The sequence below is a fragment of the Candida orthopsilosis genome (assembly GCF_000315875.1).
Source record: "Candida orthopsilosis Co 90-125, chromosome 1 draft sequence".
In the NCBI taxonomy this organism is placed as follows: Eukaryota; Fungi; Ascomycota; class Pichiomycetes; order Serinales; family Debaryomycetaceae; genus Lodderomyces; species Lodderomyces orthopsilosis.
The window spans coordinates 795,112-810,185 of NC_018292.1; the positions used below are offsets into that span (position 1 = coordinate 795,112).

The following is a 15,074-nucleotide window of genomic DNA, read 5'->3' on the forward strand; positions in this document are numbered from 1 at the left end:
TTTAGCAAGCGCATAAATCATGTAAGAATTCACCTGCCTTTCCATTGGCTTCAGCTCTCATTAGACTCTCTCCAATTAAAAATCCATCAACATTATCTTCATACTTGTACTTCTTTACATCAGCAACACTAGTGATTCCTGATAATGCCAATACCAACACATCTCCATCTCTACCATTGTTTGTTCCCTTAGATTGATCAACTAAGGAGCTAGTAGTCCCTAAATCGACGTTGAAATTGGTCAAGTTTCGATTATTAACTCCAATAATCAATGGTTCTTTAGTTGCATTGTGGTAAGTCAATTTCAAAGCTTGTGTCAATTCCCTATCATCATTGACTTCTACTAATGGAACCATTCCCAAATCTAAAGAATATGAATACAATTCCTGCAATAGTTTAAAATCATTCAACATTTTGACAATAAGTAACACAGTATCAGCACCAGCTAGTCTAGCTTCCAAGATTTGATACTTGTTGAAAATGAACTCTTTTCTCAATACTGCTGGTCTTCTATAATTAGCAACTTTTTCAGTTTGTGGGCTCTCAATAACTTTACGGATCAACGATAAATCTTCAATTGACCCTTTAAACCAATTTGGTTCAGTCAAGACTGAAATTGTTGAACATCCATTAATAGCATAAGTCAAAGCTTGAGTACCGGCATGAGCATTGATATTGATGTCACCTTTAGAAGGACTAGCTCTTTTAAATTCTGACAATATAACGGACTGCTTAAGGACATCTTGAGTATATTTAAGACGATCATAAAAGTTAATCACTGGTGGAGCTATACCTAATGATAATGCAATATCCAAGTTTTGGAATGAACGACCAGGTAATTTCTCAATCACTTCATAATCCCCCTGCCTCTTCTTGTATATCGTAGTTAAGATATTTTCATTTTTAGCAAATGCTTTATTGGCCACTTGTTTATGCTTCGACTTATGAGCTTTATTCTCTTCCCATGTCCCTCCATATACTCCTAAGATATTGTCAATCATTAATTGTCCCGATTCGGTCAAGATTGACTCAGGATGAAATTGTACTCCTTCAATAGTATAAGTCTTGTGCCTTACTCCCATGATAACCTCTGGTTTGGTTTCAGTAATTGCAGTAACCTCTAAAACGCCAGGTAATGTCTTTTCACTACCAGCAAGTGAATGATACCTAGTAACAGCTACCGATTGTGGTACATCTTCAAACATCCCCTTACCGTCATGATTAATAGTAGTTGTTTTACCATGGACAATTTCACCCGCATACGAAACATCACCACCAAACACATCAAATATACATTCTTGTCCCATGCAAACTCCAAAAATGGGGATTCTTCCCTTGAAATGTCTAATCACATCCCTTGAGATACCAGAATCAGTCAAAGGATGTCCTGGTCCTGGAGAAATGAATATTATATCGGGCTTGATTTTGTTCTCAATAGTTTCAATGTCTATTTTGTCGTTTCTGTAAACGTCAACTTTGCCACATCGACTGGATTGATGCAAGTACTGATAGAGATTCCATGTGAAGGAATCATAATTATCTATCATTAAGACATGTCTTTTATGCTCGGAGGTGTCTGCCATTGTTGGTGGATGAGATATGTCTAGATGGGATCTGACTAAGACGAATTTTTTTTTTTCATTTTTCCGAATTTGGACTTGAGTCATTTTTCACAACCGATTAAGAGTCTAGAAAAACCGGAACCTATGAAAGAGTTGAAGAACTTAAGACTTACACCACCAATATTTATTATGAAACAAGCATACTTGAAACTTTTATTACTCTGGTAACCCTATGTAACTTTCTTTTTTCTAACTCTATGACTAATAGGTTCGTAATCCAACTTTTTACTTGCTTGAGTATACTCAACACCACTCAATATAATCGAACTAACCAACTCCAAAATCAACATAAATAATGATGACAATATTGCCAAGCAATAATTAGAAATAGATACACCAATATCCAACCATGATCCTTCAGTTCGTACCAAAAAGAAAAAATTTAACGAAAGGACATCGCTTGTGGATATAATCAATGTAGAAATTGTGAATCGTTTAACTTCCAATTGATGATTCATTATACCCAAACATGTTGATAACAATACATATGGAATAATCAACTTGATCATTAGTAAAGCTCCCATTGCAAATGGGCTGAATACAGGTATCAATCGGTATACTGAATCCAAGGAGAAGGAAGATATAGATGACACATTACCTGTACCAAAAAACGCCACTTGTAAAAAGAAGAAACCAATGATGGCAATTCTAATCACTTGAACCCAGTAACCTTGTGGCAACTTTCCTGTTTCCTTGTGCTCTTTTGCTATTTCTTCTTGGGAGTATTTGAGAAGCTCCTCAATTGTAAGCCATTGTAATAATACCAATGAAAATCCAATATAGAATAACAATTCGTAAGAAATCGTAAAGATAACAAACGTTGGAACAAAGGTAATGAATATGATTAATAACCTAAATCGATAATCTTTTGATGGATAGATGGAATGAAGTGCAGGTAGCACTATTAGCGATGCCACAAATGTCACCCAACCCATAACCTGTGAATACAAAGGAAGACCATTTCTTGATTGCAACGAAACAACTGAAGCATCAGTGGCATAAGTGATGAGTGGAATAGCAAGTATTTGTGCCCATGTGATTACTTTCTGTGGAAGGCCAATATCATAACTTCTTTTTTCAATTTCATTGAAGCCAACAATACTTATAGCAAATGCAAGAATAGCACCCAAGTTTATAAGAAGCAAGTTTTCTGTTTTGATTGGATTCAAATTGGTGAATATGCACATGAAAAGGCAACTGAAAAACCACAAAAATTTCATCAACCCTGATATCTTGTACGAGTCCAGAATAAATACGGGGTAAATACCAACAATACAAAAGATGATGGAAAAGGTGAATCTTTCAAAAAACCCATAAGCTATTCCTTCATACATTCCAAGGAAGCTGGTGAAAATAAGAATCTTTCCTGATAGAGAAACACCTCGTAATAACTCTCTTACTCCATCAATCAAGTGTTGGAACTCCACCACTATTGTATACCAGAAGTAAAGCGGAAAAGCAGCGTACATGTAATAATTGAATGGAGAACTCTGGTAGAATAGCAAATATCCAAGTGATAAACCTAATACCATGAAAGATGCTAACGTAGCCGGAGGATACAGGCTCTCAATTTTTTTCAAATCACTTTTTGACAAAATAAAGAGCTTTAAGAACAAAATGAAGGAATACACAATCCATCCAAAAAAGCCCAATGTCACAATAGAACGAAGTAATGCCCAATTGTAAGTGGTTAGGTAATTCAAGCCAGCCAATGTTTTCTTCATCAATTCTTCTGTAATTTCAATTGCTAATTTTTCAACTTCTGCATCTGGTGTTTCCTTCAATAACTCAATCATACTCTCTATCTCCTTTTGATAATCTTGAATTGTTTTCTCTTCAAAAGGCTCATATGGCTTGAATTTGAATTGATGGTTGTAGACTTCCTTCTCCTTGACGATATATTGTTCAACAATGGCTAACGCATTTGCATAAAGAGCTTTAATTTTGTTTTGTGGACTGGCATCGATGTAGCCCAATGGCAATTCACCAACGGAATTTGCTGGATAATTTGCACCTATTAAATAAGCCATCAACGAAGCAATATCAGCTTGATTCACGTCATTTCGAACTAAATGATCCAACCCCCATGTGTCAAAATAAGTAGATTCAAACCCACTTGCAATTGGATCTTGTTTGAGTAATTGAGCCTCTTTATGTTCCACGTCTTTCAAATGCACCGGTTTATTGAGACCAGCACCCCAAGCAATCAAGGGAGTCCTCGTATTATCAGGATGACCATCTCCGTGGGATCCAAAATCTGACATACCATGATCAGCAGTGAACACAAATGCAGTTTTGTCATCACCGAAAAATTCGTTAATTTGCGGCACAACTTTCTCCAACATTGTGTCGATATATTCAATATTTTCATAGTATTCAGCTGAATATGGACGATAAGCATGACCAGCAGTATCCGGACCTAACAAATGCAAAAAAAAAACGTTTCCATCTTGATGTAATTCGTCATGCAAGGTGGCATTCTTTGTCAGATTGGTCAAAAGATCATCAAAATGGTTAAACACAAATGAATCCAACTCAATTGAACTCTTGCTAAAATCCTCAAACTCGTGGGCATACATGCAAACATCAATTCTCCCAGGTACAACACCATCTCCATAAGCAAACATTGGCAAAATATCAGGACTTCCAAATGAATACGTATGTTTTGATTGATTGAAAAACGAATCAAAGTTCACTGGATTCTCTTTCCAACCTTTAGTGACAGCCGAAACATCTTCATAAAATCCAGCAATCATGGCCACATGACCCGGACGTGATTCCGTAGGCATTCTCGTATTTGATATTCCCCACGTTCCATTGTTTAAGGCTAAACTTCGCAAATATGGTGCTAAATATTTATACTCTCCAGTTCTCGGATGAGTCAATTTTTGAAATGTCTTGTCTGCTCTAAGACCATCACCAACTATGAGAAAGATTCTCTTTGCTGGAGGTTCATAAGTGGAAATGTGGTGGTCCATACCATGAACTAAAGGCAGGACAAAATAAATGTCAAAAATGGACCATAGGTAAAAAAAATGGAATAGCAATCCCACTGTCAAGAGCAATTTCCTATTCCTATCCATATTGATAAAAGTGTTTTGCTGTGGATTGTAGCGAATGACTAGGATGAAGAACCTCTGGTGGATTGTGACGTGTGCAAAATCTGTGAAGAGAAACGCGGTTCAAACTAAATTTTATTTCTTTTAATATTCACTTTTGTCCTACATCACCTATAAGGTTGTTTCATACCAATTACCATATTATTAAACCTAATCAAATCCAATTGGGATCGTGTTGTTTGACCCTGCTGATCCACTGGCAGTTCTGTTGAAACAATATCATATTGAGACTAAAGACGCGTAGCGCTTCCTGATACTGAGTTATAACTTCTAAATCTCGCTTCAAACACGCATTATATACGCTCAAATTCTTTTGATCTTGCAAGTCATTCACCGTATCGAAATTTTCAAAATCTTTTTGAGTCCTTTCAACCTGGTACCGGACTATGAGCTCCTTATATTCCAAGAATGACTTTTGATAATTCACCATGGACTTGACATACCGATGCCACTTGTCTCGACTAATATCTGGATCGAGATCAAGTATCGGAGGCTGGGGAGGTGTGAAGTTGTGGACTTTAGGAGATGCATGGAAGTCTAGTACGGATAATTGTGCTCGAGTCGATCTCTCGTCGCTAGTGTTGAATCTGGCAGCAGAGTGACCACGAACTGAATTTTTATTCAAAGGTGTGGATAATGTCTCAGCCCTTGAAGTACCATCTGTAAAGTGCACTGGCTTCCCTCGGGTGCTCTGCGTATTGTTTGCTACATTGCTTGAATTTGAGGTTGGCTGCTTTCTCTTCAGAGAATCAGGTAAACTCTCTTCCAACTCTCGAAAGTCAACTTCATCAATATCCCCAACATTTATTTCCAAGTTGCCCATGTCAAACGCCGAAGTACCATTAGTGGTACTGATCTTTGATCGTTTATGTGGCGATGTAGCATGATGCCGTATATGAGTTGTAGGTGGGGGTGTTGGTCTACCAGGCGAGGAGGAGCCCGCTTTTATGTCTGGTCTTGGCGGCAATGTAGTACTACTTCTTGGGGGCACCTTTGGCTTCACAGTAAATGGAATATACTCATCCAACTTTTCAGAGTTGCACTCTGAGTCAGAAGTTTCTCCAATAGACACCCGACTACCATTCTTAGTCCCCGACACACCCATATTGAGAGATTTGCTTGATTTATTATTCACTTTCTTGTCACGTGATATTTCCTCTACTATCGTTATTTCATCATCCTCCAGAATATACGGCCCATCAGATATACTAATCGCTTCAATATCAGAAGTATCATCCTCCAATACAATCGGGTTGTTAATTCCCCTACCGGAATTAGCCCCATTCCCACGACATGAAACGTCATTCTTGCGGCGTTTACTTGTGGGCATGTAATTCTCTTTTTCATCATTTGTCTTTCCGTTTCGACTCTTTTTAGATTTGTAAAACTTTTCCGTGTCATCGGGGTCAAATAGTTTTCTCATAACTTCGTCAGCAGTTTCTGCAGCATCAACCATATCTCGTCGCCTCTGTTTTGCGTTTTGATATTCCCTGTTTGGATTTACGCCATTTGCATGCAAGGGCTTATGGTCATATGTATTATATTTTTCTTCAGAGTCACCACCAAGATTTTCAAATCGGCTTTTTGTCTTTTGATTTTGCTCTGTTTTCGCCTCCGTGTTAACTGTTTGTGATTGTCGTTGCTTTCTTTGCTCTTCCTCCTGTCGCTGTTTTGCAGCCTCCATTTTCTTCCTTTCAATCTCCGCTCTTTTCAGTTCTTGTTCCATCTTCTCAACTTCTCTTTTCTTGGCTTCGGCTCTTCGCAACTCTTCCCTTCTTTTTGCTTCTGCCTCGGCTTTTAGCATCTCTACTAACTTCTCTCTATTTCGTTTTGCCATATCAGCTGCTTTTTGAGAAGCTTTCCTTCGTTCTTCTTGAGACTTGTGGAATGCTTGAAAATACGCCCCTTTCGCTGAATCGTCATGAGCACGAGCTCCGTTCCGCACATTTGACGCAGTGTGTTCACTATGTGAAAATCGACTATAATACTGTCTGCTTGAAAAGTTTTGTCCAGCAGTTGAAGTTGAAAACTGTTGATAAGCCGTATATGCTGATGAATTGGGTGTGCTACTAGTGGGCATTTGCGGACTAGAAGTGGTATTAAACTTTTCATAATGATCTCGTATCACTTCAAAAGCAGCATTGATCTCTTTGAATTTCTCATGGTGAGCTACGTCGGGTGTCTTGTCTGGGTGATATTTTAAGGAAAGTTTTCTGTAAGCTCGTTTGATATCAGCAAAGGAGGTTGTGGGGGTCACACCAAGGGACTGAAAATGATTTATCGTTGGTAAAGACATTCTGCAAATTGTTTTAGTCGTAGCATATGCCAGCCACCAATCATACAATTAAAATAGCGCCTGGCTAGTACCTCCTGAGGTGTGATGTTTTTAAGTTGATCCTTTCTGTACGTACGTTTTTGCGTGAATTTTTGTGTTTTTTCTCATGAGACATTTCCCATCAAGCAAAGTGAAATTCAGGAACCACATATAGAAGTTAGACTTACTTGGGATAGATCTAAATGTAGTGCTACTGATATGAGCAGAGGAAATGTCTGAATCGCTATATTAGCCAAAAGCTGGATGATTACGAATTTGAATTCATAAAACGACTAAACACAATTCTTTATACACATCATGACAACTCATAATCATCAATCTTGTTTCTATATTTAAGCAAATTCCTCTTGATCTTGGAGCTATCAACCCAAGTTAAGTAATCTTCAAGATTTCTAGTAACAAGATAAGCAGGATCAGTAATGACATTGGGCCCTACTCTAACATGTCCTTGTTCAATAAACTTAACAGCATCTCCCAAAGTCTCAGCCATCTTTAGTCTACACATGACAACTCCAATTCTTCTTCGACAAAGAGCACTGACAGTTACCTTGTTCTCTAAATCGCTAATTTTCGATTTGGTTGCTAAAACTCCCATATTATATAGTTTTTCTAGCAATAACTGTTCATGTTTTATTCGGAATGGATCCGTAGGTTTAAGTAATGATAGCTTATGAGCTAATTTTCTTATATCACCACATATTTTGTTGTACTTATGATAATCTTCTCTGTTTTGAATATGATAAGTTCTCATTACTTGAGTATCTCGATGTCCTTGATCTTGCTTCCAATCAAGGAAATCCACTTTCTTTAAAAGCTTCTTTTCATGATGTTTTAATGTCCTAACCATCCTAATATGCTATGTGTAGTTGTATATAGTCCAAATGTCCTTTTCAATGAGATGAGATTGTAATGGGAGGATTCGATTTTTTTCTGATTTGGTAGCTCCAAACTGTTTAATTTTACTTAAACAATTTTTTCGAAAATTTTCAGAGGAAAAGGTCGATTTAACGGACAAGTTTCTGACTTATCTACAACCATGATGTCTTCTATATGGCGTAATTCGACGCGTCAATTTTCAACAGCCAGACTCTGTTTATCAAATATTGGAAAGAAGCCAATCAAAATCAGTGATGGTGTTTCCTACTCAATCGAATCAATTCCTATTGAATTTTGCAAATCATTCACCAAGAGAAACAAACGATTTGTTCTTGATAGACAGATTGTTGTCAAAGGACCACTTGGTGCACTTAGAACCGAATTACCCAAATTTATACATATCCATAACCCGCAGGGAGATAATCAACAAATTGCCGTCAAAGTCGAAAGACCACACAACAAAACACAAAGGTCACTATGGGGAACTATACGTTCAGCTATACAAAATGCAATTATAGGGACTAGCGAAGGTCATTTATCGATAGTGAAGTTTGTTGGTACTGGTTACAGAGCTATAATTGAAAAGAATGAAAAAGGAGAGGATGTAGTGGCATTGAAAATTGGGTTTCCATATACGCCGAGATTGGTTGTTCCACCTGGTTTGAAAGTCAGCAGTCCTAATCCAGCTAGATTGATTGTTGAAGGATGTGATAAACAACAAGTCAAGTTATTTGCTTCATTGATTAGGGAACACAAGAAACCTGAGCCTTATAAAGGTAAAGGTATCTTTGTTGATGGGGAAACAGTGGTGCTTAAAGAGAGGAAGATCAAATAGATGGGACTGTGTTCTCATATCGTGTATATATTCATAGAACATTGCATGTTTGTAAATATTGCTTCAAAGAGTGTCTTCTGTGTGGTGTGCACCAATAGTCAAATCACTCTTAACAATTTTTCACAGAATTTTTTTTTTCACCAAACGAAAAACTATCAATACAAATACAATATAGCAGTACCATCACAACAACAACAATATGTTCAGTATCAAGCTGCTAAGTACAAACTTGACTCCTGCATCCACTCAGTTTATACGAAATGTTGCTCAAATAACATCCATTCATGCCATCACATCATTAAAAACAACACCTCCATCAAAGAACCATTCAGTTGAAGAAGGCAACAAGCGTAAACAATTACTAGAAAGACCAGGATTATTTGGTATAAAACAAGGTATGATAACTTGGTTTACTTCCAAAGGAGAACAGATACCGGCAACAGTTTTGGAAATCGATTCAGTTGAAGTTATCGGTCACAAGACCAAGGAAGAATTCGGTTACGATGCCAACATCATTGGTACTATAGATAAATTGAAAAATTATCCCAGATTGCATGAGTTGCAAATGTTTGGCAAAGCTGGTACATCACCAAAATATAAATTTGGTGAATTTAGAGTCCGTGATTCCACCAATTTGATCCCACTTGGAACTGAGCTAAAAGCCAACTATTTTGCAGTAGGACAATTAGTTGATGTTAAAGGAATCACAAAGGGTAAAGGATTTGCTGGTGTAATGAAACGTTGGAATTTCAAAGGTGGTAGAGCAACTCATGGTGTTTCGAAAGCTCATAGAACTCCTGGTGCAATGGGAGGTAATCAAAACCCCGGTAGAGTTTTACCAGGAAAGAAAATGCCGGGTAGAATGGGATGTTCAAACATGACTGATTTTAATAAAGAAGTTTTGCATGTTGATGGTGATGCAGGAATCTTGATTTTGAAAGGTTGTATTCCTGGACCAAATAAGGCAATTGTTAGAGTTTCAGATGCTATCAAGTTGTATGGTAAATCATTGAATCAACTTGCGAGAGAGTAATAGTAGAGATAGGAAAGTACGTGTATATATCAAGAACAGTATAAACAGAAACAGAAATGTAGATCGAACTTTACTGACAAAGAAACTCAATTAACATTTATTTCACCTTCCTCCTTCCAGCAAACACATATCAATGTCATCATCTCATATCAAATCAACTCCCTCATTTTTTCAAACAATAAATCATCCGACTTGAATTGTCCCAAAAAATGAAAAAAGTAAATTTGATTTGATTCAAAATCAAAAAAAAAAGGGGTTACAATCTTTTGATTGCAAGTTAAAAATCGTTCCAAAAATTAAATTAAAATACACCATTTGACATAAACGGAAGACAATTCCCGGATGGTTCTGGGAAAAGACAAGAACCATGTTCGTTAATGAAATTGATCTTCTGGTGATGAAGAGAAAAGAAGAAGAAAAAAAGGAGGTAAGTAAAACTTTTTTTTGGAATTGGAATTGGAATTGGAATTTTTTATTTCTTTTCTGTTCCTCTTTAATCAGTTAGCGTGGTAGTGTACATTTACCAATAATTTAACAACCAAGAAACACCAGTCAGCTCTGTAATTTTAAAGGAGCCATCTACATCATCAATCTAAGATAAACAACTTTACTTATTAAAATGGACATTATACATACTGAAATTTTGCTACAAGCTTATTCCGCAAAGAAAGGCCTCACTTCTAATCATCATCCAATTCCGATGGTCTAATTAGTCCACCAACTTGTAAATCCTTTTCTCTTTGTTTCCGATCAATTTCAATCTTTTCCAATTCTTTATCTTCAGCAAATAAATAATCAGTAGGATCACCACCAAACTGTTTCAATTGCACAAGGAAGTCTCTCAAAGTAGCTTTGAATTTAAACAAATCATCATATACTGAAGTAATAACTTTTAAGAAATTGGTCAATTGTTCTGGTTGTAAATTATCAAATGCTGAAGATAACAATTGTGAAAGATATTGTTTTAAAAATGCAGAATTTGTTGTTCCTTCAGGTGCTTGATCTGGTGTGTATAATGGATACTTGATGACGTTATCTTCGACCAAGTGGATCAATTGAGCTAATAATTGTGATTGATATCTGAACCCAGCTTTATGATCAGGTTGAGTGAATACGTATAATGTATCGGATAAGATTTGGAAATAGAAATTTTCATAAAATGCCTTGGTGAAGGGTGTATCACCTAAATGTTCGACATTTTCAATTAAATTCAACGTTAAAGATAATCCGTTATCTTCAACATCTCTATTGTTATGTTTGAAAGCCCAAAGTGCAGCATTAATTAATGATTGGAATGCTTCTCCAGATAATTGCAACAATCCCTGGAATGACTTGGCATTAATTTCTTTCAAAAGTTTATAAAATTCAACTCGATGTTCAGGATATTCAACAAAATCATTCTTGATCATATCCAAAGTACATTCAAATACATTTTGTAAAATCAAAACAACACCATCAGGTATCAAATGACCAACTTTGGCGACCAATGCAGTCATACATCTCAAGACTTCAGCATCCCTAGCATCGGGAACATTAGAACTATAATCTTCTAGAACAGCACCAAATAATGATGAAGTCAAATCTCTAACGATTTCTTCCAAATTCTCTGCTTGGTTTATGTATGTTTCAATCATTTTCAATATTTCCTTCTTGATTGTTCTTAAACCTCGAACTTTTGGAGTTTTAGTAGCAATGATTCCATCTTTGGCAACTGCATCCGATATCATTGATGAAACGGCTTTGTACAATGATAACATATCAACATACAAGCCTCCCAATTGTGAGTAGAAACCAGGACCTAGAGCTTTACAAACAGCAACGTTGGTCTTAATAATGTTGGCAATGATTTTGACAGTTTCAGTATTGGTTAACAAGGTTGGATCTTGGCCTGCTTGTTGTATTATTGAAGTCCATGCCATGTTGGGTAAAGCCATCAACTCACTCAACAATTTATCTCTGGCTTCTTTGTTGTTTTGAGAACTTACTATTATACCACAAGCTTCATAAAATGTGTGTACTTGTTGTGGTTGTAAATCTTCTGTAATCGATTGAATTTCTCTAATAATCTCATTAATGAATGGTTCTCTTTCATTTTGCTGCACAACGACAAAATGGCGTTTACATTTGGTGGTAATTTTAATAAATGTATCACAAGCCATATCCTGGACACCTTCATGCGTTTCATGCATGAATTCAAAAAGTTTGTTAACCACTGTTTTTAAAAATTTCCAATGAGCTTTCAAGAATCTAGGATATTGACCAACAATGTACATGATATTTGACGCAACAACTGCTTTATTATCCTTACCTCTTTTCATTTCCGTCAATGATAACAAATCCTTGATGACATTGACCAAAAACCTTTTTTCCATGTCTTCGTTCATGGCACCAGAAATAGACCCAATTGCCCAACATAAAGTATTTATATTTTGCCATGACCATTCACTTTCATCAAGTTGTCTAGAAAGTTTTTCAATCATAATTTGTTCTGTGTCAATAACATTCAAATGAGTTAAATAAACCAAAACTTCTCTCATTGATTTGTACAATTGAATTGTATCACTTTCTTTAACAAATTCACGAACAATTTCACCCTCATCATTTTCAACAACTAAAACTTCTTCAGGTCTGGCCATGTTTTCAATAATGACCAATCTCAATTTAGATAAGATGTCAGCATATTGATGTTGTCTTAAGGGGAATTTCGCTAATATGGCAGGATCAGGAGCTCCACCTGAAGTACCAGCTTTAATAGAGTTGCCATAAGTCAATTGCATCATCGGACTCAATTCATTACTTGGCAAATTCCTAGTCTCAACAAACAATTGATGAACAAAAATTTGCCAAAAATCCAAACAAGTTTTGAATAATTCACGTTCTTCAATTCTTGACAATTGTAACAAGTAAATTAACGCATTTTGAAGTAAATCTTTAGCTTCTTCATGTTGTTCCAATACTGATAAATGGTTTCCTAAGTATGAACATAAAAACATGGCCATATCTTGTAAAAATGATTGATCAGCAGTTGAAGCAACTTTATAGCTTTCTTTCAAGTTTGTTGAAATGGGAACAATATTGTAAAATTGTTCCATTGTGTTTTTGAAAAAAAGCAACGTTTTGGCATTTTCTTCTGGTAAAGTACTGATTTCGGTTAAACATTTCAAAGTAATTGCTCTAGTATCAACTGGAGCTAAAAACTTGGTGGATAATATATCCAACAAATTAGTTTGGTAAATGTAATTGGAAGGAATCCATTGAATATATCTCAACAATGCATTCAAGGTGGCAATAACTAACGATGACTTTGTTGTCTTGTCCAATACTTCATAACACAATTTGAAAATTTTTTCAAATTCATTTTTCATACTTATCCTCAATTGTTGTGCTTTAGCTTGAGTCAATTGATCCTGACTATAATCAAATACTTCTTCACTTAATAACTTAAGTACAATCATATTATTTTCACATACATTATACGAAGACCTTGAACTAGCAACGATTTCAGGAATAAATTCTGGCCAATTGTGAGGCCATTCTTGTTTCAATATAGAAACCAAAGTTAAATCAATCTTGTTTATCAAAGCACGTTGGGTTTCAAACTCAGCTTCATCATTACATAATGAGATAATCATATTGACTATGAAGTTTCTTATTCCAATTCTTTCTTCTTCAGGAATCATTTTCCATCTATATTGAATCAATTTGTTTAAACATGACAATGCAATGTATTTTGATTGAGCATTACTTGAATTAGATAAGATATTATCAACAAATTTCCAAGATTCAGGATGTTCTTGAAATCGATTCAATACCGATTGTGCTTGTTTTTGGTTTTCACCTGAACCTTTATAAAAGGCATCAACAGTTTGATCAAACAAAGCAATGTCTAGATCAGTCGAGAAGTCCAAAATTGCTTCCATTGCGAATAGCTGTATTTAAAAATCTTTTATAATGGTGTTGTTATTCTTGAAGTTGGTGGGTAGTCCTCTCTACGTGAGTTGTTGTAACAATTGCAGATTTGTGGTAAAGTGGATGGTTCAATGTTGTTTGTATTGATTCAGCTGATGATGATATGGTGTGATTTTTGGTGTTGTGTTGTCCGATAGATGGATGGTTTAAGTAGTTGGTGGTAAAGTTTTTAGTGGTGTGTGATGAACTCTGAATACTTCCAATTGTTTGGATTGGTTCTTTGAATTTTTTTTTTTTCTTCTGTCTCTGTCTCTCTGTCTCTCACTTTGCCACTCCTTTGATTACATAACCAACACAATTTCATCAAGAGAAGATGAAGATGAAGGGGGTGAAGAGACTTGATTGTGAAGATCAGGATGCTTTGAGATGAAGGATTCATGGTGACATATATAAGTGTATTTAGTAAAGATACGTGTAGTTCATATTCCTTAGATTTAGTTTGCATAGAGGTCAATTTCGATATAACAAAATTTTTTTGCTTGCCCTCTAGGGGTATGCTTGAGCCAATGCATTATCAACTATCTTCTCCCCATTAAACTACCCTTGAGATGCAATACAGATAGTGTATACTAGATCCATAGTTGATATTATAGCTGGTTAGGTCAGACCAGCCCCTAGAACCTCTGTCTTCCATTAGTAAAGCAGCTTTCTGTTCAAAAGTTCTTGTTTCGTCAGTTTTGCAACCAAATACTTTGAAAACCTTCAACAACGTGTACTGTATTACGCATTATGATTGATATTCTTTTACAAGCAACTCAAGAATGGTTATCGTGTTGGTTTATAGAAATCAACAGTCAAGACCCAAAACAGTTACAAGAAGAATTGACCAAATTTTTAGACTCGATAAATGCTAATCAATTTACAATCCTAATTTTAAAACAAACCGATTGGTATTTATACAACTGCATACAAATGATGTTATTGAAAACTGGGAAAAGTATAATTGTCAACTACTTGATACATTCTCCTCAACATCATTTACAAATCTTGTCTAAATTGGTTAAACAAGTTGATTCAATGGATTTGAAAATTGGATTTGATTTATCCAAGGAACAACTCGCATTTTTGATGTTGAATATTCCTGGATTTATTAATCATTTGACACGTGGGGGATCGGTTGAGGATGAAGATGCTGATATTGAGATGGCTTTTCAAGAGTTTGTTCAAAAGTATCCCTCAATTAAGCTGATTGTCTCTTCAAATGAGTTTGCTATAAAGTAGAGAATAAGAGATATAGTTTCAGTTAATTATAAGCTATATATATAGATATATGTATATATGTAGCT

The 15,074-nt window shown here is 35.8% G+C and overlaps 8 protein-coding genes across 8 annotated transcripts; 3 read left to right on the plus strand and 5 right to left on the minus strand. All coding sequences in view use genetic code 12, as the record gives it.

Moving 5' to 3' along the window:
- Window position 1: 1 nt before the first annotated feature.
- On the minus strand, window positions 2-1,666 carry CORT_0A03690 (Trp3 protein; the record flags this gene model as incomplete). Its single annotated transcript, XM_003866149.1, has 1 exon — window positions 2-1,666. The coding sequence occupies one exon, from the start codon at window positions 1,664-1,666 to the stop codon at window positions 2-4; it is 1,665 nt and encodes a 554-aa protein (XP_003866197.1).
- Window positions 1,667-1,791: 125 nt separating this feature from the next.
- CORT_0A03700 (Mcd4 protein) lies at window positions 1,792-4,704 on the minus strand (the record flags this gene model as incomplete). Its single annotated transcript, XM_003866150.1, has 1 exon — window positions 1,792-4,704. The coding sequence occupies one exon, from the start codon at window positions 4,702-4,704 to the stop codon at window positions 1,792-1,794; it is 2,913 nt and encodes a 970-aa protein (XP_003866198.1).
- Window positions 4,705-4,894: 190 nt separating this feature from the next.
- CORT_0A03710 (hypothetical protein) lies at window positions 4,895-7,036 on the minus strand (the record flags this gene model as incomplete). The annotated part of the gene is made up of 1 exon (XM_003866151.1): window positions 4,895-7,036. One exon carries the CDS (start codon window positions 7,034-7,036, stop codon window positions 4,895-4,897), a length of 2,142 nt encoding a protein of 713 aa, XP_003866199.1.
- A 334-nt stretch (window positions 7,037-7,370) lies between these two features.
- CORT_0A03720 (Imp3 protein) lies at window positions 7,371-7,922 on the minus strand (the record flags this gene model as incomplete). The annotated part of the gene is made up of 1 exon (XM_003866152.1): window positions 7,371-7,922. The coding sequence occupies one exon, from the start codon at window positions 7,920-7,922 to the stop codon at window positions 7,371-7,373; it is 552 nt and encodes a 183-aa protein (XP_003866200.1).
- A 189-nt stretch (window positions 7,923-8,111) lies between these two features.
- Window positions 8,112-8,786, plus strand: CORT_0A03730 (Mrpl6 protein; the record flags this gene model as incomplete). The annotated part of the gene is made up of 1 exon (XM_003866153.1): window positions 8,112-8,786. One exon carries the CDS (start codon window positions 8,112-8,114, stop codon window positions 8,784-8,786), a length of 675 nt encoding a protein of 224 aa, XP_003866201.1.
- A 199-nt stretch (window positions 8,787-8,985) lies between these two features.
- On the plus strand, window positions 8,986-9,819 carry CORT_0A03740 (hypothetical protein; the record flags this gene model as incomplete). Its single annotated transcript, XM_003866154.1, has 1 exon — window positions 8,986-9,819. One exon carries the CDS (start codon window positions 8,986-8,988, stop codon window positions 9,817-9,819), a length of 834 nt encoding a protein of 277 aa, XP_003866202.1.
- Window positions 9,820-10,499: 680 nt separating this feature from the next.
- CORT_0A03750 (Crm1 protein) lies at window positions 10,500-13,739 on the minus strand (the record flags this gene model as incomplete). The annotated part of the gene is made up of 1 exon (XM_003866155.1): window positions 10,500-13,739. One exon carries the CDS (start codon window positions 13,737-13,739, stop codon window positions 10,500-10,502), a length of 3,240 nt encoding a protein of 1,079 aa, XP_003866203.1.
- A 778-nt stretch (window positions 13,740-14,517) lies between these two features.
- On the plus strand, window positions 14,518-15,009 carry CORT_0A03760 (hypothetical protein; the record flags this gene model as incomplete). The annotated part of the gene is made up of 1 exon (XM_003866156.1): window positions 14,518-15,009. The coding sequence occupies one exon, from the start codon at window positions 14,518-14,520 to the stop codon at window positions 15,007-15,009; it is 492 nt and encodes a 163-aa protein (XP_003866204.1).
- Between the last annotated feature and the right edge of the window lie 65 nt (window positions 15,010-15,074).